Genomic DNA, 18,771 nt, shown 5'->3' with positions numbered 1-18,771 from the left:
GAAGGACAAACTTCAGCTAAAACAAAACGCGAATCCTGAGCAGCGTTTAATCCATTGGGGGAGAGAGAGAGAGAGAGAAAGGTAGTAAGGATGGTTTGAGCTGTGTGTGTGTGTGTGATCTTTGAACCCGATTTATGGCTGGATGTTTACAGGAAAATACACCACGTACATGTCTGTTTACTGCAGAAAAAGCAAAAGAAAGATTCAGTTCACATTTCCTCTTATAATATCAGTGTGAAGCAGGATTATGGAGGCATGGAAAAGTCACGTGCGAGCAGCACTGATCCACAGAGACTGCATACAGAAAGACCCCTTCTCTGGACTCTTCAGTAAAGGTCAGTATGCATGTAAATGAAGTTTTTGTCTTTATTTTAGTGAAGTGCTTTCTTTGGAACAAATGATACATTCTGAATGAAAGAAATGAAAACTGCATAGTCTCTAGATTAGAAGAAATGTTGGATCTACGCCTGGGTGCATGGGAGGATTTGGAGCGAGACAGAACTCAAAGGTAAGGCTGAACAAACATTATTATTATTATTATTATTATTAAGATATTTGCACGTAGTGTTGAAAGGTTTCTGATATTTTATGTCTTATCCTGCAGTGCAAATACAAATGGAGTATTGCAATGTCCAGTTGAGGAAAAAAACTCACCACAACTCTATCTGCAGCTCAAAGAAGAAGAGCAAGTCAGAAAAAAGGTATATTTCTACAAAAAGGTGTTTTATTTTTTTTTATATCGAAGCTTTATGCTGTTTTAGTAGATGAAGGAGAAGCTGTTTCTAGAATCCATACTCGGTTTGTATTCTGGGCATGAGTGATATACAATTATACAGTTTGAATACAAAAATGCATCTGATCGTTTTTGACATGCCTGAAATGCTACTTTGATCATAGCAAATGTTGTCCACTATCGTGGGTTTCAACCTTTATTCCTGGAAAACCATTGCCTGCATTTTAGTGTTTTTCCTGCTTTAGCACATCCATGTTATTTAAGAAAAGGCTATAAATTAGTTGATTAGTGAAATCAGGTGTGCTGGGAGCTGGATGAGCACTAAAATGTGCAGGCCAGGTGGTCTTCAGCACCGGAGCTGCGAAACCACTGGTCTCCTAGATACAGAAGACAGTATGCGAAATGCTGCCAGTTGTGTAGATGTTGTCGTGTGTTGTTTGAATGTGTCATTAATCCCAAGATGGTAGGACATATTATGGTTAGCCATGTTTTACGTGAAGAAGGATTCAAGAGGAATTTTTGCACGTTCAAATTATTCATTTAAAAATCTATTATGATATTCCGCTGATGAAACGCCTGTGGTTCACTCACTTATCATCTATACACGAATAAAGAACATTTTTAGGAAAGGGAAGAAAAAAATTACTAGTTTAAAATATTTTAAATTGTCTGAAAATGCTATTCTGGCATTCAGTATTCAGTACTGTGGAGTTTGGACTGAAAGATAAAAGCAAACCTATAGAGTTGGATATGACAATGCAGTGGGTCGTTAGGCACGGGGAAAACAAATAGAAGTAAAAGAGATTGTTGATGGCTTTGTTTGCTAGTTGCAAATACTATTTCTTCTCTAGCTTGTTCAGAAAGTCTTAGACCTGACTAGTGATCTCTACCTGAAGGAAGCAGAGCTGCAGTACTGTAACTCACAGTAAGTAAGCTTTCTGTTACAGTTTTTTTAAAATCATACACACTGGGTATTTTCGGTATGTTAAATAGTGCATCTTTGTGTTTTAGAGTAAGCCGCTACCGCAACGAAGCTGTGCTCATGGCCAGAGGAGCGTGCTGTCTCAAAAATGATCTGTCCGAATACGAGTATAAATTGGAGTGTCAGTCAAAGGCGTTGGCCACGTTGCAATTGGAGCAGAGGACACTGAGGGAGGAACTGGCACTCGCACGTCAGGAGAAAGAGGAGCTACTGGAACGCTGGTTGGAGGAGAAAAGAGAAGAGGCAGAGCGAATTAATACACACAATGCTGCATTGGAGAGGTATTTTGATCATTCTACTCAGAATCCTAAGTTTAATACATCCTATAGTAGGTAAGAAGAGATTCCTCACAGTCCAGGTCATAAAGAATCTTTGGTCGGCAGTGAGACTTAATTAGGCATAATTAGCCAACTAATTACTAACTAGTTTTGGACCAACACAAATGTGGGAAGGTCATATTGCACATAAACCATGCTAGAGAAATCAAGTCTTTAAAAACCAAGCATTATTTAAGTTAAGCCATTATTTGAAAATTATTTGTTCATACATCACAGATGGGGTTAAGGGCCTTGCTCAAGGGCCCAACGATGGCAATCTGGTGGAGCTTGGGCTCGAACCACCAACCTTCTAATCAGTTACTCAGTGCCTTAACCCTCTAAGCCACCACTGCCCTTAAAATGCCACAAATTTTTCTACTTTAACTAGTCTATAGGAAAATAATCAATTAAAGGTGACATGTTGACCACACCCAAGCTGATTATATTTAATGTTTCAATAATAGCATACCCTGAAGTGTTTTACTTCTTTTATTCCACAGCAGTTTTCAACTGATTGCAAATATTATTTTTTTTTACTACATATATTGTGGAACATCTACAAGTCAGTTGTCCTGTTATAATTTTAGGGGACCTGCTATGCAAGATAGAGCTGTAAATAAGCTTTAATGGTAAACATAATAATGATAAAATTTAGAATAAGTGCATTAAAATAATCTGTGATTTCTTGTAAAAAAATATATATATATTAACACGGTCACTGACTTTATTTGCTAAAAAAAATAAAATGGTGACATCTAAATAAAAAAAAAATACTCTGCCTGGCATCCAAGTCACTGTTTGGATTTAAATAAGCAAATAATCAGTCTTGAGTCAATAATGAGTCTTGATAATTACTGCAGTGATGAACATGTTTCAGCCAGCATCAATTCTTTCAACCCTAACTGATGCATTGAAAAAATGTATAATGTGTTTTGATTGGAGATCACTTAAACATTTGAAGTTGTACTTATAAATTTACAGAAGAAATCTAAATTGTTTAATAGTGAAAGTAAAAGCATGTAGTTTGATATGAAACCATTGGGACTAAACAGCTGTGTAAGCCTAAGGGGTAAAAAAGCACTTGTTAGTCTGACTAATCAGAAAAAAAGGCTTGAATTTGCTAGAGGGAATAAAGATTGGACTTTGGAGCAATAGAAGGTGATCATGTGGACTGATACGTTCAAACTGACCTCATTTCAGAGCAGTGTGTGCATCAGGGTAAGAAGGGAAGCAGATGAAGTGATGCACCCATCATGCATAGTGTCCATAGTACCAAGAGACACTGTTTGGATCTGGAGTTTCTTCAGTTGGTCAGGGCCAACGCTCAGTGGCAATATAATGAAATCAGCTGATGACCTGAATGGCAAAAGCATATTCTAGGACTAAAATCATGGAAGAGTTGTTTTAGGAGCACGAGAAATCATTTTCACACATGAAATTTCAAGTCTTTTGGATGTGCTGAAGAAGACTTTATGAAGGGTTTAGACTCTCCAAGCAATACAATAAAATGACTGTAACTTGATTTCGCATAATCAAAGCGAAAGATTATCCAAAGAAAAATGTGACTTTGAGTGTACAGTACGTTGAGGATGCTCAACATGTTTTCTTTCTCTCCGGTAGGTGGAACAGTTATGCTCGTCGACTGAACAGGCGTCTACATTCCGGACGTCGTCGGCAAACACTGCCAACTACTAACAGTTAAGTTCTTCAGAGAGATTCAACTGATGAACCAGCCACCAACCATGACCAAATACTTCAGTGACTTGCCTTTAATTCAGTTTACTAACAATTGCACTTTAATGCTTAACTGTATCAAATATGTATTTTTTAAATAATGTATATAAAAAAACACACATTCATTCAGGGACTTTCAGTGAGTGAATGAAACACTTTGGCATTTTATATTTTATTAAAAAAATTAAATAAATTCTGAAATAAAATAAAAAAAGGAAATGGAAAACAATGGCATGTCACAGTTATTAAAGTTGTTTTAACATGAAGGTAATTTTTCTTTTCCCATCTGAGACATCATGACTTTTTTTTTTACCAAAAGTAGCATGTTTATCTACACATGAAGGTGCTGTATGGTAAACGTAAACGCCCTTCTGACGTGCTCGACTCAAGCACACTCCCTACCAGCACCGGTTCTGTCACATCTCTGTGAATGAAGAAGGAATGAGCCAGTGTACCTGAGGGTTGGACACATTATGCCATGAACAACACAAACAGACATCCCATTAGTATTAATCATGTTTAAACTGCTTAACTGTTAGCTAATGAGCTCTTCGTGACACATGATGCAGAGGTTGTGCATAACAATGCTTCCCCTCCAATTCCCAATACTCGTGTTTGTGTGATAACTCATAATTAAGAATATTAATACGCATTTACTAATGTCAAAACACGTTGTAGAAATTAAGCTAAAAAGGCGTTTCAAAATCAACTTCAAGATATCACAGCACAACAAAACAGAAATTCTCACAATTTGGATTTCCTTTCCAAAATCCATCTTTTTTTGTATTTAACCTCAAAAGGTTGGCACAATGTAGGACACCTAGATGCCACATTAGGATAAACAGACACAACTCTAAAATCTACAGAGTATCTAGATACAAGAATCAGTGACCCCTCTAATCAAGAGAATGCGGATTTAGATTTAACAAATTTGTGAACGTGTGCCGGGCTTGGCGAGAGAGCCACGGGTGCTGATGAGGTGGGCTCACGGTTTATAACTGTTTAATGGGTGAGGGCTTCTCCACCTCTGCCTCATTAATTCTCTAATTGTAATGACTGGTAGTGCAAGTACAGATCTATATAGTGAGTTTAGCAGTAAAATTTCTAGTTGGAATAAATTCCATTTACTTAAGTAGGCTGTTTATCATGACATTACCTTCATAGCTTGTGAATATTACAGAAAAAATCTGATACTGGAGTATCGCCTCAGAAGCGATACTAACAATTTGCTGCTCTCACTCCCAATGCCCCCATTCCCCCATCTCTCATTTCTACATTCCTGTAATTGAGTATATATATATATATATATATATATATATATATATATTTATCCTCCAATGTTGTTAATTGGCTGGAATAATGTTGGGTGGCAGTGGTCTGTGCCACCTGCCTTGTTTTCTGTTTACAGAACCTGGTGCAAACACCAGATTTTGTTCAGCCCACACACAGAACGAACTGCTAACTGACCATGAGATGATATTCACTTAATTGAACTTAATTGAACACTTAATGCTATCTGCTGTTCTGTATTGAATATGGTGTTTGTAAAGTCATGTATACATGAGGCTTATATTTGTGTTTTTATTTTGTGACACTAAAAAGTGTATTGGACTTTAATCAATTACTGCACCTGTTTGTTATCTTCCAACACAGTGTTACTCTGCTCGTGTTCTGACACCAGTCTGCTAAAGCATATCATAAGCGAAAGGAAACTTATGCAGATACAGGCAGAACATGCAAAACTCTGCACAGATAAGGCTGAGAGATAGCAATGCTATCTGCTGTTCTGTATTGAATGTGGTGTTTGTAAAGCCATGTATACATGAGGCTTATATTTTGTGTTTTAAGCTTGCACAAGATTGACCAGTCTTCTCATGCATCATGATAATTTCTCCCCAAATGCTTATCAGGAGACGTCCAACTGCTTTGCCTACATTTCTAAGCAGTTACGCTTAATCAAATTATCGGCAGTGCAGGTATCTTCTAATTACCTGCAAAGTTTGGAAATGTGTCTCTTTAATGAAGCTAATTTGGTACGAATGAACGTAGACCTGCATCTCTCTTACTTAATCGATGACGTATCTGAGTAGTTGGATACAGTGGCTAATGCAGTATCTAGGTTTCCTACATCGACGCTTGGCAAAAGGGATCATTATTTATTCATAAGAAAAGGAGGTTCATTTTCTTTTCCTTTGTTCAATGCTCTTTAAGTTACAGCACCTTTCCTTAAACTTATTCGGAAAAACGTTTGTCAAAACACTGCTTTATCAAAAGAAGGATAGGACGACCAGGAAGGAGATTCGTTAAGAAAGATTGTTCATTATGAGTAAATTAGTTGGGTGATTTTTTTTCTTCATGCTGTAAGTTTCTGGGCTGAGTGGGGAAAAAATAAGATGGAGGAAAAAAGGCTCAGCAGTCCTCATCCTTATCATCAGTGGTTCCTTTTAACCGCAGACGGGCAAAATCTTCAAACACCAAGTCATCGTCCTGGGTGAAACTACTGTTGGAAGGGAAAAACAAAAGGACATTCTGGATTGGTTAAAAAAAAAAAAAAAAAAAAAATCACATACTTGAAGAAAAAAACTACAATAATAATTAGAAACTTACTTTGTGTCAAACTCTATGAGATTGGTGTCGATTGGAGGGTCTGCCTCTGGCACAGCTGGTTTCAAAAATATACATACATATGAATATTATTTATGACACTGCAATGAATTAGAAATACAGAGTAGTTGTTAATTCTCCCCTTGTTAAGTTCTGGTTAACTTTAATTTTAATATTCTCCCCACTGTATATTCTTCAATATATACAGTGGAACCTTGGATTACGAGCATAATTCGTTCCGAAAGCAAGCTCATATACCAAAACGCTCACAAGAAGCGCACGTAATACACAATACTCAGTATTCGTAAACCAAGACTTGCTCAGTTTTCAAGTCAAAATGTATTAAAAATCTTTGCTCATCTTGCGGAACATTCGCAAATTGGTTTACCCGCAATCCAAGGTTTCACTGTACTTTAAAGGATTCGAAAGTTAAGTAACTCAGCTTTTGATATAAGACAGTATTTCGTATTACATAATTTGATTATTGAGACCCACTTTAAGATTATACAATTCTGAAGGACACAAATTAAAAATAAGATAACCTCAGAAGCAAAGATTTCACTTGTTCTATTACCAATAGTTTTTTCTTGCCCTAAAACCACAGGATGTTAAAGTTAAAATTACCAAAAATAGTAACTCTGAACTTCTTTGTGAACAAACCACTTTAGATCAAAATGAACATGGCTGACACTGGTACACTACATGATTGTATTTTCATGCAAGACATTCAGTCAGCCCCACACTATACAATGTTGATTTATGAATATTTAAGAAGTTCAACATGTATGATTTAAGACTAAGGAGACTACGATTTGTTGAGGTTGGATTTTTCAAACCATGCACTTTAAATGTATAAATGTATAAAGATAATTTTATAAAAAAAAAAAAAATTAATTGTCAGGAGGGGGCAAACTAATCAGCCCTAATTAATCTCTGGTTAACCAGGCATTTTTAAAAGGACTTGATAACGATCACTTTTATCCTTTACGTGCTTGTTGTGCAAAAATGTGTTTTTGCAATATTACATAAATTCATCTTGTCCAACATTAACCAGCTTAACTACTTCCTTTTTCTCGAACAAGACTATAATTGCACACCGGGATATAATAACCCTATTCACTTTTCTCAAGAATAAACCCAGAGAAGCTGCTGCATGAAATGAAAGCATGCTGTGTAATCAGTGCTGAAGTACAGCAGGTACCTGAGGCTGGCCGAGAAGTGGGAACATCTATGGGTTTAGGATGCATTAAGACAAACGGCAGCTCAACCGAGACATCTCTGTGGGAAGAAAGCAGACGACAGGTATACTGCTTCTAATTTGTTTTTAGTGAAAAAAATATATATAAATAAAAAAATATATATACACATATACAATAGGTGTAATTCGGTTATTTCACAACAAGAGAAAACAGATGAGTAGCAGAAAGAGCAAGCTTCACTGCAAACCTGGACAGGCAAATCAAGAAGCCACAGTGATGCACAGTGTATATTTACCTCTCCAGTAAGCTGCTTAAAAGTCTGATGCAACGCAGGAGGGTTAACAGACAGATGGAGGGAAACAGATACACAGAGAATAAAGATGAAACACCAGCAGAGAACGGAATGACGTGAAAACACAAATGACTTCATGAAAGCAAAAAGGTTAAGGGAGAGCATCAGCAGCCATACCGCTGCTGGAACATACGCCCTCACGTCTAAAAGGTTTAATTAATTAATAATAATAATAATAATAATCTCAAAGTTTATTTTAACAATAAAATGATTATCTAAAGTTTGCCCTTGAGCAAAACAAATGTTCCAACAGCAGAACATTGGCTATTAAAACCTCTAAAGCCTTGCTTTTCAGCCACCATTAGTATTCATGTATAGTAATTTAAGTCTAACAGCAGCACAGGGAGAAAATGATGGTGGTCCAATACAGAGAGAACACCGCTCTGTGTATGCATTGTGAGCTACAAAAGATCAAAGCTGTGAAGTGCTTATCTCAAACATAGAGTTCTATTAAGTGTACCTTATTGAAACCATTTGAAGCAGGAATTGTAATAGTTCAAATAACAGCGAAACCCCATGGAGAGAATAAGTGCCAGGCTACAAATACACCCTGCTACAGTATAACTGCATAGCAAAGAGAGGATTTGTTCCTAAGAATCGCGTGACTCACCCTCCACGGGAGACGACCAGCTTCACTTTGACTCGGTACGACACCAGGACGCCCAGAACCTCCTTATTACATCCATCTTTAACACTGCACAAGGTAGGGAAAAAAGCAAGGAAATTAGACTGCTCGGCCGTTTGACAGACAATATGAACACAGGTGCATGTTCCTTACTAACATGGTGCTGGAGGCCAGGTTGGTATCTTCGTGCTTGAGCTTGCCATCCAGAGCCAGCCCTCGCTTCTCTCGGTTATTGTTCAAGGTAGGAGTGAGAGTGTACACCTTACAGAATGTGGAGCTGGATGATACCTGGTCACTAAAAAAGATGAAATCGAGTCAACAACACGAAGGCAATCGTTCTAGTGTATTCTACTGAGGAAATAAAGTGATAAAAGTTGTTGCTCACTCTGCCTCAAGTTGAGCCACTGGACATTTGTACTGAGCTGTGCTGAACAGACAGATGTCAGCATACTGCCGCACTGAGGAAAGACGGGGAAATGATTCATAATCGTAACAATGCTACAACACAATCAGCACAAAAAGAAATCCAGATGAATATACATGGAAAATGTCTTACCTGATATTTTTACTCGTTTGACGGTCTTGGTTGAGTTGTTGGTGACGTGAACGTTCACACTGATAGGCTCCCCGTGGTAATACAGCTGGAAAAGAGAGTAAAAATGAATTTTTTTTTAAAAAAAATTACTATTAATAATAATAATAATAAAATAAAAAAAATGTACATTAAAGGTATTATGTGCATTCATACTGCTATGGTAGAAGGCCTTTAATTAGTAAATTGGGAAAAAAGAAAAAATGAAAGAGAACCCAGTTATACCAACACAAGTGATGATTTGATATAAACAACAAAAAAACTAAACACAAAACATTTATTTAGGCCAACAACAAATGACTAAACAAGTGATTATTATGAGAATGCCAATATTTAGTTATCACTACAAAAGTATTAGACAATAAACATATATTTAAATTATTGATAAACACTACATAAATTCCTGACTCTGCATACATTGCCTGTAATAAATTGCACCCATTTGCAATTAAATAATTGCACAGGTTCATACTGCTATTTTGACTTGCATGTAATTAATTGTGCAGCACTACTATTAAAGTTTTTTTTCTTGCTGAACAGATATCATTGGTCATCTTCCCACTAAGTTGTTCTTTTGTAAAAAAAAGAGAATGAGAATGACATAACAGTCAGCCCATTTATCTTCATTTAAAAGTTTTTCTCAACTTCCAAGTGAAGAATTGTTGAGCTACACAACATGAACACCTCCTACCTCAAAATTTGCCTCCTGTCTTATTCTTCAGTGTACAAGTTCACTGACTTATACACCCCTCCTTTCATTCTCACTGATACGCTTTTATCATGCAACAAACCTGCCTGCACACGCCTCTTCACCCCCTTTCCACACTCTCCATTATTCTGGACTGTTTACATTTAGGCATTTGGCAGACACTCTTATGCACAGCGACTTACATTTTTATCTCATTATACATCTGAGCAGTTGAGGGTTAAGGGCCTTGCTCAAGGGCAACTTGGTGGTTGTGGGGTTTGAACCTGGGATCTTCCGAACTGATGCCTTAACCACTGAGCTACCCCTGGCCTGTCACTGTTGACCCTAAGTACTTTAAGTCCTGCACCTTCTTTACCTCTGCTCCCTGTGGCCACACTGTTCCACTAGTCACTATATGGGCCATGAATGACTGAGTCAAAAGCATTAAGATTTGCCTTATCTTTGTCTCTTCTTATCTAGCAACAGTTTAAACTGGTGTGATGATAATATCTGGGTCAAGCCAAACTTTTCTGACAGGCTGGTGAACAAAATACATAGATTAGATAAACATGCACACAAAAAAAAGATTTTGTTTTACATCAGAGCATTCAATAGCATGAAGAAACCACCAAGTGGCTTTTGCTTGAATAGGGCAGCATGGTGGTCACCTCTTTATCTAGAGATGCCTCTAGGTGCAGAGAGCGGTCAGACATCAGGAAGCTGCGTGTTGTCTCCACCATGGGCTGAGGACCGGGCTTCTCAGGAGCGTACTGCACTTTACGAATCACTAAACGAACAGAATTTCTGGAACATTCAAACACACACCAAAGGATAAAGAACAAACAAACAAACTTAATCAACTAGTGCAAGATAAGACTAAATGGATTTGTTGATAAATCAGTCATACTCCTACAAGCCTGTATGATTTGATTTGTGCAGGCACATAAAGTGCTGAGTCACGAAGCTTGAAAGCTCGACTGGCTTACCGTTTATGAATCTTCTCCTCCACAGACCTGGCACAGAAAGCTCTTATCTCGTAATCTACCCCACAGGCCTGTGCAGCACAGACAGCAAAGTGGCATGGGAGAAAAAAAAAATCATTGTAGCAATCAAGCCAAAGAAGAACTGAAAACTACATCAAAAAGTGAACATTTATTACCTTTCCAGTGTCCTCAGGACCGGGCTGCAGAGTAACAGAACATGGCAAATTTTGTGGGATCTGAAACAGATCAACATTTTAACAGGTGTTGTTAGTTTTTTATTCAGTTGTGTGTTGACACAACACTAAAAATCTGACTTTTTTTCAAATTCACATTTAAAAAAAAAAAACATTTAAATGTTTAACCCAACAAACGTGTATTTTCAAGATCAAAAATATTTAAAGTTCATGACTGCACTACTTCTAGGTATTTATCTAAATGTAAGCAAATGCATCATACTGATCGTGTAGACTGCTCTGCATAAGTCTTTAAGCCTAATCACTTCTACTGAAGCAGGTTTTCACAAAAACTGACAGATTTGCTACTAAAATAGATCATTAGTTTTTGCGCAAACATACCAGCACTGTCATTCAAGCTAAGTATGGGACAAAGCAAATACTAAAAATCAAATATTCATGGACATAATTAAAAGATTCTACTTTACACTCTTTTTTTTTGTCAGTGATATAATTTGCAATAAAAATTGTTGCATTAAATTAAAAAAGAATGCAAAACAAAAGCAATTTTACTAGTACTCTCAGATTCTTCTCCCTTACAGTAAAGTGAAAAGGATGCGCTTGCTGGCCCAATTTCTTCAGGAGTCTCTCCTGGAGACGACTGTTGGGCTTGCGCTCCTCCGGTATCGGTGGGAAAGCTTGAAACGTGGATATGTACAGATCCTTCCTGAAGGAAAGTCCGAGAACGTCCAGGTCCTCCCGTCCATAACGGAAGGCACAGGTTAATGTCACGAATACTAGGGGAGAAAAATAAAAATTTCTAAATTAAAAAGAATAAATAAATCAGCCTAAGAGTGGAGCCCATATTTTAGGCATCACTCTATTGTGAAAGTAAACACAATCTAATATGCTATTTTACCTTTTCGGTCTTTGAGATATTCAGGGTCAACCAGTATGACTCCATCTAAAAAATACAAATAAAAAAAGTAAACCAAAGTGGAATTTTACAGATAAATGTGCAAATTTAAGTCCAAATGTAGAGTCCACTCACCTACAGGATCCACCTGATCTAAGTGATCCACAAAATCCCTTTTCCCCAAGTATACTGTAATCTAAAATAGACAGCAGAGCAAAAATAAAGTGGATATGATATTGAAGAAGTATACTGTAAAACAAGTACTATTACTAATATTATTACTACTACTACTAATAACAATAATAATAATAATAATGATAATGATGATAACAATAATAATGATAACAATAATACACCACTGGCTGGTATTATCATCATGTTTAAAACTTCACTACTGCTCACGAGTATAAGAAGCATAAAAATTTACTTCAGAAGTGAACAAAAAGCAGTTAAAATCCCTATGACCACTAGAAACACGGCATTCAATGGAGATAAAGGATAATTTAGTTTGCGTGAACAAAAGCTAATACAGTAAAGCAAAAACAGGAAAAATTCAACAAGATTCAACAAAATGAACCGCAAGCATCTGCAAGTGAGAATAAATCTGAAACAAGAGAGCTGGTCGTCAAAGGAGTTGAAAATGAACTTTTTTGTCTAAAGGATGGCAGAGTCTAAAATAACTCATTCACAGACCAATCACCAGCATACACAGAGGGAAAAGGCAGAGGCGATAAACAATCAGATAAATGGTTTAAATTGGAAATCTCCAGCAAAGCATCAACATCAAAAATCACAGCTCAAGTGATGAACTGACCGGACATTAAATATCTTATTTGTGAAAAATCCAGTTCCCTTATAAAAGCCATAGGTCTCTGAACTGTGTCTATTAAAGCTCCAGCTAAAATACCCTAATACACTTATCCCCTTTTGCACCTTCAGCTCCCTCGGGTTTACTCTTCGAATACGCTGTTTCAGTGTCGGTTTAAATAACCTATGGCTGAACCACACCCCTCCCCCCCCCAAAAAAAAAAAAACAGCAGAGCTGATCAACAAGCCAGGGGAGGAGTATTTTCTTATATGAGGTCACAAAGGGGAGAAAATCTAAATGGTATCTTTAAGCCTTGGCTTATACAAAACATGGAAAAAGGACACACACACACACACACACACACACACACACACACACACTTGAGACCCATCAGAATGTCTAAGCATAACTTAAATCTGATTGGTCAGGAGGTGTTGAATAACAGCAGTACTTGTTCTAACACCTTAGTGTTTCTATGGTAACAACTCAGTCACAGGCACTGGAATGCCGGACGCTCCACAAAAGCAAAGACTAATAATAAACTAGATACAAAAGTTTGTTTAGACAAACTTTAAGTTGGCTTGAGAAAGCCGGAGATAAAAGTTTAAAAGTGTGAAAAGTTTAAAATAGTTTAAGAAGTTAAAAAAGTTAAAACAGTTTAAGTTTAAAAGTTTTAAAAGACAGATAGATAGATAGATAGATAGATAGATAGATAGATAGTGTCAGACAGATAGACAGTTACAGATATATAGATTGATAGATAGATTCATGATTGAGTCTATAGATAGATAAAATAGTCAGATTACAGATAGATAGATAGATAGATAGATAGATAGATAGATAGATAGAAATAGTCAGATGATAGATAGATAGATAGATAGATAGATAGATAGATGATAGATAGATGGATAGATAGATAGATAGATTAGTTAAAATAGTCAGATGATAGATAGATTAGAAAAGTTAGATAAGTTTGAATGAGTTAAAATGTGTTAGAAATACATAGAAGGGAAGTCTATAGATAGATAGAAATAATCAGATTACAGATAGATAGATAGATAGATAGATAGATAGATAGATAGAGAGATGAGTTTGAATGGGTTAGAAATAGTACATAGAAGAGAAGTTTGATTGAGTCTAATTGGCATTAGCAAGTCGGTGGTGTGGGGGATGGGTCGTGCATGCGCACGCACACTCTTCTGTGACAGACACAGAGAACCGCAAACTGTAATAATTAAGCTCTCAAACAAACGCTTCCCAACCGAGAACTGTAGGTCCGATCGCAAAAATTATTTCACCGTAAGTGGCAGGAACTTCCTGACTACGACATATTGAATCCTCATGCCTGTAGAGTGTATTATATTGACGTGGTGACAGTGTAAAGACACCCTCCGATTCACACTCTGTGAATATGGCAGTTGACAGTGGCACGCGTGGTGAAAAATCTAAATTTTCATCAAACTTAAACTGCTCTCGTGAAGCAACCGTGAAAGTTATCAAAACATGGACCCAATCCGTAAAAGTCCAAAGTCTTGTGACCCGTTTAAACTTTGAATGATGTTTCTACGACAAATTATGGCCGAACGGTAAGCTTTCAAAGTGACCCATGTTTTCACCCTTTTTCGGGCCATTTCCCATTGAAATGAGTAGGGGAAAATAGGGTGGTTATTTGGGAATTTCGGGAAAACCGTGCGACGGATCCCTACCAAAAGTCATAGCACACCATTCCCGAAAAAGGCGCACGGTTTGACACCTCACTCATGGCACTCGGGCAAAGTTAGTCTCAATGTTAAGTCTGTGGGGGGTTAATTGCCCCCTGCGAGGGCAATTGACCACCCACCCCTTAGAAAAGTCACAGCACCCCATTCCCGAATAAGGCGCACGGTTTGACACCTCACTCATGGGACTCGGTCAAAGTTGGTTTTAACGTTAAGTCTGTGGGTGGTTAATTGCCCCCTGCGGGGGCAATTAACCACCCACCCCTTAGAAGAGTCACAGCACCCGATCCCCGAATAGGGCGCACGGTTTGACACCTCACTCATGGGATTCGGTCAATGTTGGTCTCAATGTTAAGTCTGTGGGTGGTTAATTGCCCCCTGCGGGGGCAATTAACCACCCACCCCTTAGAAGAGTCACAGCACCCGAACCCCGAATAAGGCGCACGGTTTGACACCTCACTTATGGGACTCGGGCATCGTTGGTCTCAATGTTAAGTCTGTGGGTGGTTAATTGCCCCCTGCGGGGGCAATTAACCACCCACCCCTTAGAAAGGTCACGGCACCCCATTCCCGAATAAGGCGCACGGTTTGACACCTCACTCATGGGACTCGGGCAATGTTGGTCTCAATGTTAAGTCTGTGGGTGGTTAATTGCCCCCTGCGGGGGCAATTAACCACCCACCCCTTAGGAGAGTCACGGCACCCCATTCCCGAATAAGGCGCACGGTTTGACACCTCATTTGTTGGTTTACGATGAACGGTGCGGGACCAGTTATAATTCGCTAAAATCCCCATTATAAGTCAATGGGACGGTTAATTGCCCCCTGCGGGGGCAATTAACCGCCCACCCCTTAGTAAAGTCATATAAAAAATATTCCCGAATATTCTGCACGCTTTGACACCTCACTCATGGGTCTACGATAAATGGTGCGGGACTAGTTCATCGCCAAAATCCCCATTATATGTCAATGGGGCAAATTGGGGACCTCTCTTGCCCCGGGGGTAAAACTTATACCCTTGTGCATGGTATCTTTTGACAAAGGCTGCAAACATCTTCAAATAGGGTTAATTTAACGTTTCTACAAAATTCCCTCTCTGCGCAACAAACCGTCAAAATTCGTCTCAATGTTAAGTCAATGGGATTTTTGGGCCGGTTAATTGCCCCTGCGGGGCAATTAGTAAGTCCGATCAGTTAGAAAAGATATAGCACACCCCGTGAGATCAGTCTGAAGGTCTGGGCCGAGTTTGGAGTTAGTGGAGTTAAAGCTCTAGGAGGAGATAGAGTTTACAAATTTAGTCTCGGAATAATAATAATAATAAGTTTAAGTCGGATATCAGTAAGTTGGCTTTCTCAAGCCAACTTAATGAATAAAGACAAGCAGAACTGTTGATATGGTAAAGCTTTCTGTAAGTGGTTGTTTATTTAAGATGTATGGGACACCTGTGTTTTGTAATGCTTTGTTTTACAGAATGAAACCACTTTCTGTTTTTTTTTTTTTTTTTAAGAAAGATAAAAGAGATGGCTGGTAAGAGAATGATTATACACAGGCTGTCCCAAATGTCTTAATACATCAATTCTGGGTTTTAACAAAAATGTTGTGCAAATGTCCCAAAACTATAAATGATTAATAATCACAGTTTCATTCATTAAAACACGTAATCCAAAAGAGCATGCACCCAGGATTCACTTCACAAATAATATAATATTAAAACAAATAAAAAATCTGTGTTCTTGGGTTAGCCTAAGTAAAATTAAAGACTATGACCCTGTGTAGCATGAAAACATCATTAATTATGGACATACAACATTTTTACTCTTATCATCACATTCCATGTACACTTGTGCCTATAAGTTTACACACCATGGCAGAATTTGCATTTTTTATTTTATTTTACTGATTTATTGGTTTTTATGTTAGTGCTGCACAACTATTCGCACAAAAAAATAATAAAATAAATAAAATAATTCACAATATGGATGTGTGCAATTATTTCACTGCATATGTTACCTGCAATTTACTGCAGGTAACATATGCATATTCATGAATTTACATATTGCCAATTACATTTTTATTTATTTGTAATTTTTTTTAATATTTATTATTTTTAAGTGATAAATATTGGTAAACATCCTTTTAATAAGCTCATTTTTTCATTATATGGCTATTAAAGGTTTTCTACTACTAGTCTGACTGTAGTTTGTGTGTATGTGTATAAATAGTCAAAGAGTTTATTGTGAAAAAAAATCATAATCACTGTTATTTTGCTTAATATTAAGATCACCTCTATAAAGCAAATACAAGCACTGGATTAATAACACTAAAAAAGAACGTTGCAGTGAAGAGGAATACAGCATAATAATCTTTCAGTCTCAATTATCTTGTTTTCCAAAGTAATTGAAAGTAAAATTCAATTTACTGCACAGCCCTATTAGCTGTGCAGTGACCACTGTTTGGACGACCACTGTTTATCATGTAAAGGGCTCAAACAATTATGTGATGATAAACAGTGTCTCCTCACTACTATTCGCGATAAAATGCTTTCTAAATGATTGTTCATATTTTCCCCAAAAAATAAAATAAAATAAGTATAATAATAAAGGGCCACAAATTCAGATGAAGGGTTCGGGACACAGAACAAGTCAGGACACGATCAAAGAAGGATGCGCTAAATGTTTTAAAGAACCTGGTCTGAAAAATCGGCTTTAAGAAGCCGGGAAGATGAGGCCGAATGAGACCTACAGTTAGCGGTACTGTAGCCAATCTACTGGGTTCTAACCGCCGATAAAAAAAACAAAGAAGAAGTACGACACAGCATGGAATACTCCACATAAAGGAAAGTAAACTATTAAGACCAAATCTTAATATATAAATAGACAGATCAATACGTTTATTCGTATAAATTTGACATTTATACGACATAGTTTTGATAATAAAAAGCAGTAATACAATGCACCACTATGTGACAAAATGCAGGTCGCTTGAGCAAACATATTCGCAGCGATCCAAGGTGAGGGCATGTAAAATATTATATCTCACTCATCATCTATACTGCTATATATAAGGTTGCGGGGGGACTAGCGCCAATCCCAGGATACTTATGGCATAAGGCGTAGTACACCATGGACAGGGTGCCAATCCATCGCAGGGCACACACACATACACACACTTATTGGTGTTCCCAAATTGCCTGACTGAATAAGCCTAATCTGCAGGTCTTTGGACTAGCATCGAGCCTGGAATCAAACCCGGACCCTGGAGGTGCAAGGCGACAGTGCTAACCACTACACCGACGTGCCGCTTAAAATATTATATATATTAAAAATATACTAAATAATCCATACAAAAAAAAAAAAAAAAATTACCAGGCCATCAAGGTTTAAATTGTCCCTATGTTTAATGCCGTTACTGAAAATTGACAGTGCATATTATTTAATTATATATATATTTTTTAATAGACTTACAATCTGAATCCTAACGCAATCACATAAAATTTGAAAATTGTCTCGAAGGAAATTTTATTGATTGAACGAACAATTTTTTAAATTTTTGACTCAGTACCCCTGGTATAAAGCTTGGGTTATACTTACCTTGCAGTTTGGACTGGACTTCTTAAATACCCTAGAGAAAAAAAAAAAAGAAAATCTGAATTGAAGAGATTTTAGGGTTACACCAGGGTTAAGAGAGACAGTCTGGGTGATGATGAACAGTGGGGACGTGCTGCAGGGGTAATTAATAAATCTTCAGGGGTAAACAAAGTGACAGTAGAGCAGTAGAGATGCTCAGTAACATGTCTAACAGGTAAGCAGGCTGTATATTGCTTACTATCGGCTTTAACACGTACATCCAGGATGCTGTGACGAGACTAAATGAACTAACGCCTCGACTGTTGTTGTTGTTGTTCAGTGTTTAGAAAACAAACATCTTCAACGTAACAAATACAATATTTACTTTTACACGGTATATATACACACATCACCTCAGGTTTCTAGACTGGCATTATGATTAACATTAATGAGCTAGCTCTGTGTGTGTGTGTGTGTGTGTGCAGGGAGCTGAGTGTTTATCCGCCACTGTCCGTGTTATTGTAGCTGCTGCCGAGATGAAGAGGAGGAAGAGGAAGAAGAAGAAAGCCTGTTTGGAATAAAAGCGGGTTAAAATCTCACCGGGTGCCCGCTTTGTCCCCCATAATCCCGGGAGAATGTGACCTTCACAAACCGGACGAATGAATAAAGGTTAAGTGTTATTTAGTTTATTCAAACACATCGAACGGTACGGTTAATTCAGCTGCGCTACATCACAGCAGGAAGAGCAGCGACACCGAGCCAGCGCTCCGACCGGAAGTGGC

The 18,771-nt window shown here is 37.6% G+C and overlaps 2 protein-coding genes across 6 annotated transcripts; one reads left to right on the top strand and one right to left on the bottom strand.

The window, feature by feature from the left end:
- Position 1: 1 nt before the first annotated feature.
- si:ch1073-143l10.2 (uncharacterized protein LOC565165 homolog) lies at positions 2 to 3,742 on the top strand. 4 transcript variants are annotated; one of them, XM_053515881.1, is made up of 7 exons: positions 2 to 81; positions 234 to 335; positions 436 to 508; positions 605 to 701; positions 1,585 to 1,658; positions 1,745 to 1,996; positions 3,653 to 3,742. In XM_053515881.1, exons 2-7 carry the CDS (start codon positions 248 to 250, stop codon positions 3,732 to 3,734), a joined length of 666 nt encoding a protein of 221 aa, XP_053371856.1. In that variant the 5' UTR covers positions 2 to 81; positions 234 to 247; the 3' UTR covers positions 3,735 to 3,742. The 4 variants fall into 4 exon arrangements, with proteins under 4 accessions (XP_053371856.1, XP_053371857.1, XP_053371855.1 ...); XM_053515882.1 differs by lacking the exon at positions 2 to 81 and having other exon boundaries at positions 98 to 335; positions 448 to 508; XM_053515880.1 differs by lacking the exon at positions 2 to 81 and having other exon boundaries at positions 98 to 335.
- A 180-nt stretch (positions 3,743 to 3,922) lies between these two features.
- Positions 3,923 to 18,749, bottom strand: arrb2a (arrestin, beta 2a). 2 transcript variants are annotated; one of them, XM_053515878.1, is made up of 16 exons: positions 18,590 to 18,749; positions 18,014 to 18,044; positions 12,034 to 12,094; positions 11,902 to 11,946; positions 11,583 to 11,779; positions 10,986 to 11,045; positions 10,813 to 10,880; positions 10,495 to 10,630; positions 9,103 to 9,187; positions 8,932 to 9,004; positions 8,704 to 8,841; positions 8,532 to 8,615; positions 7,865 to 7,888; positions 7,572 to 7,648; positions 6,374 to 6,428; positions 3,923 to 6,266 (listed from the first exon to the last, which is right to left on the bottom strand). In XM_053515878.1, the coding sequence occupies exons 1-16, from the start codon at positions 18,610 to 18,612 to the stop codon at positions 6,176 to 6,178; spliced, it is 1,248 nt and encodes a 415-aa protein (XP_053371853.1). In that variant the 5' UTR covers positions 18,613 to 18,749; the 3' UTR covers positions 3,923 to 6,175. The 2 variants fall into 2 exon arrangements, with proteins under 2 accessions (XP_053371853.1, XP_053371854.1); XM_053515879.1 differs by lacking the exon at positions 7,865 to 7,888.
- Positions 18,750 to 18,771: the final 22 nt, after the last annotated feature.

Source organism: Clarias gariepinus, chromosome 17 (genome assembly GCF_024256425.1).
Source record: "Clarias gariepinus isolate MV-2021 ecotype Netherlands chromosome 17, CGAR_prim_01v2, whole genome shotgun sequence".
NCBI classification, from domain to species: Eukaryota; Metazoa; Chordata; class Actinopteri; order Siluriformes; family Clariidae; genus Clarias; species Clarias gariepinus.
Note: the sequence above shows the minus strand (reverse complement) of the source record. Positions and strands in the feature narration are given on the sequence as shown.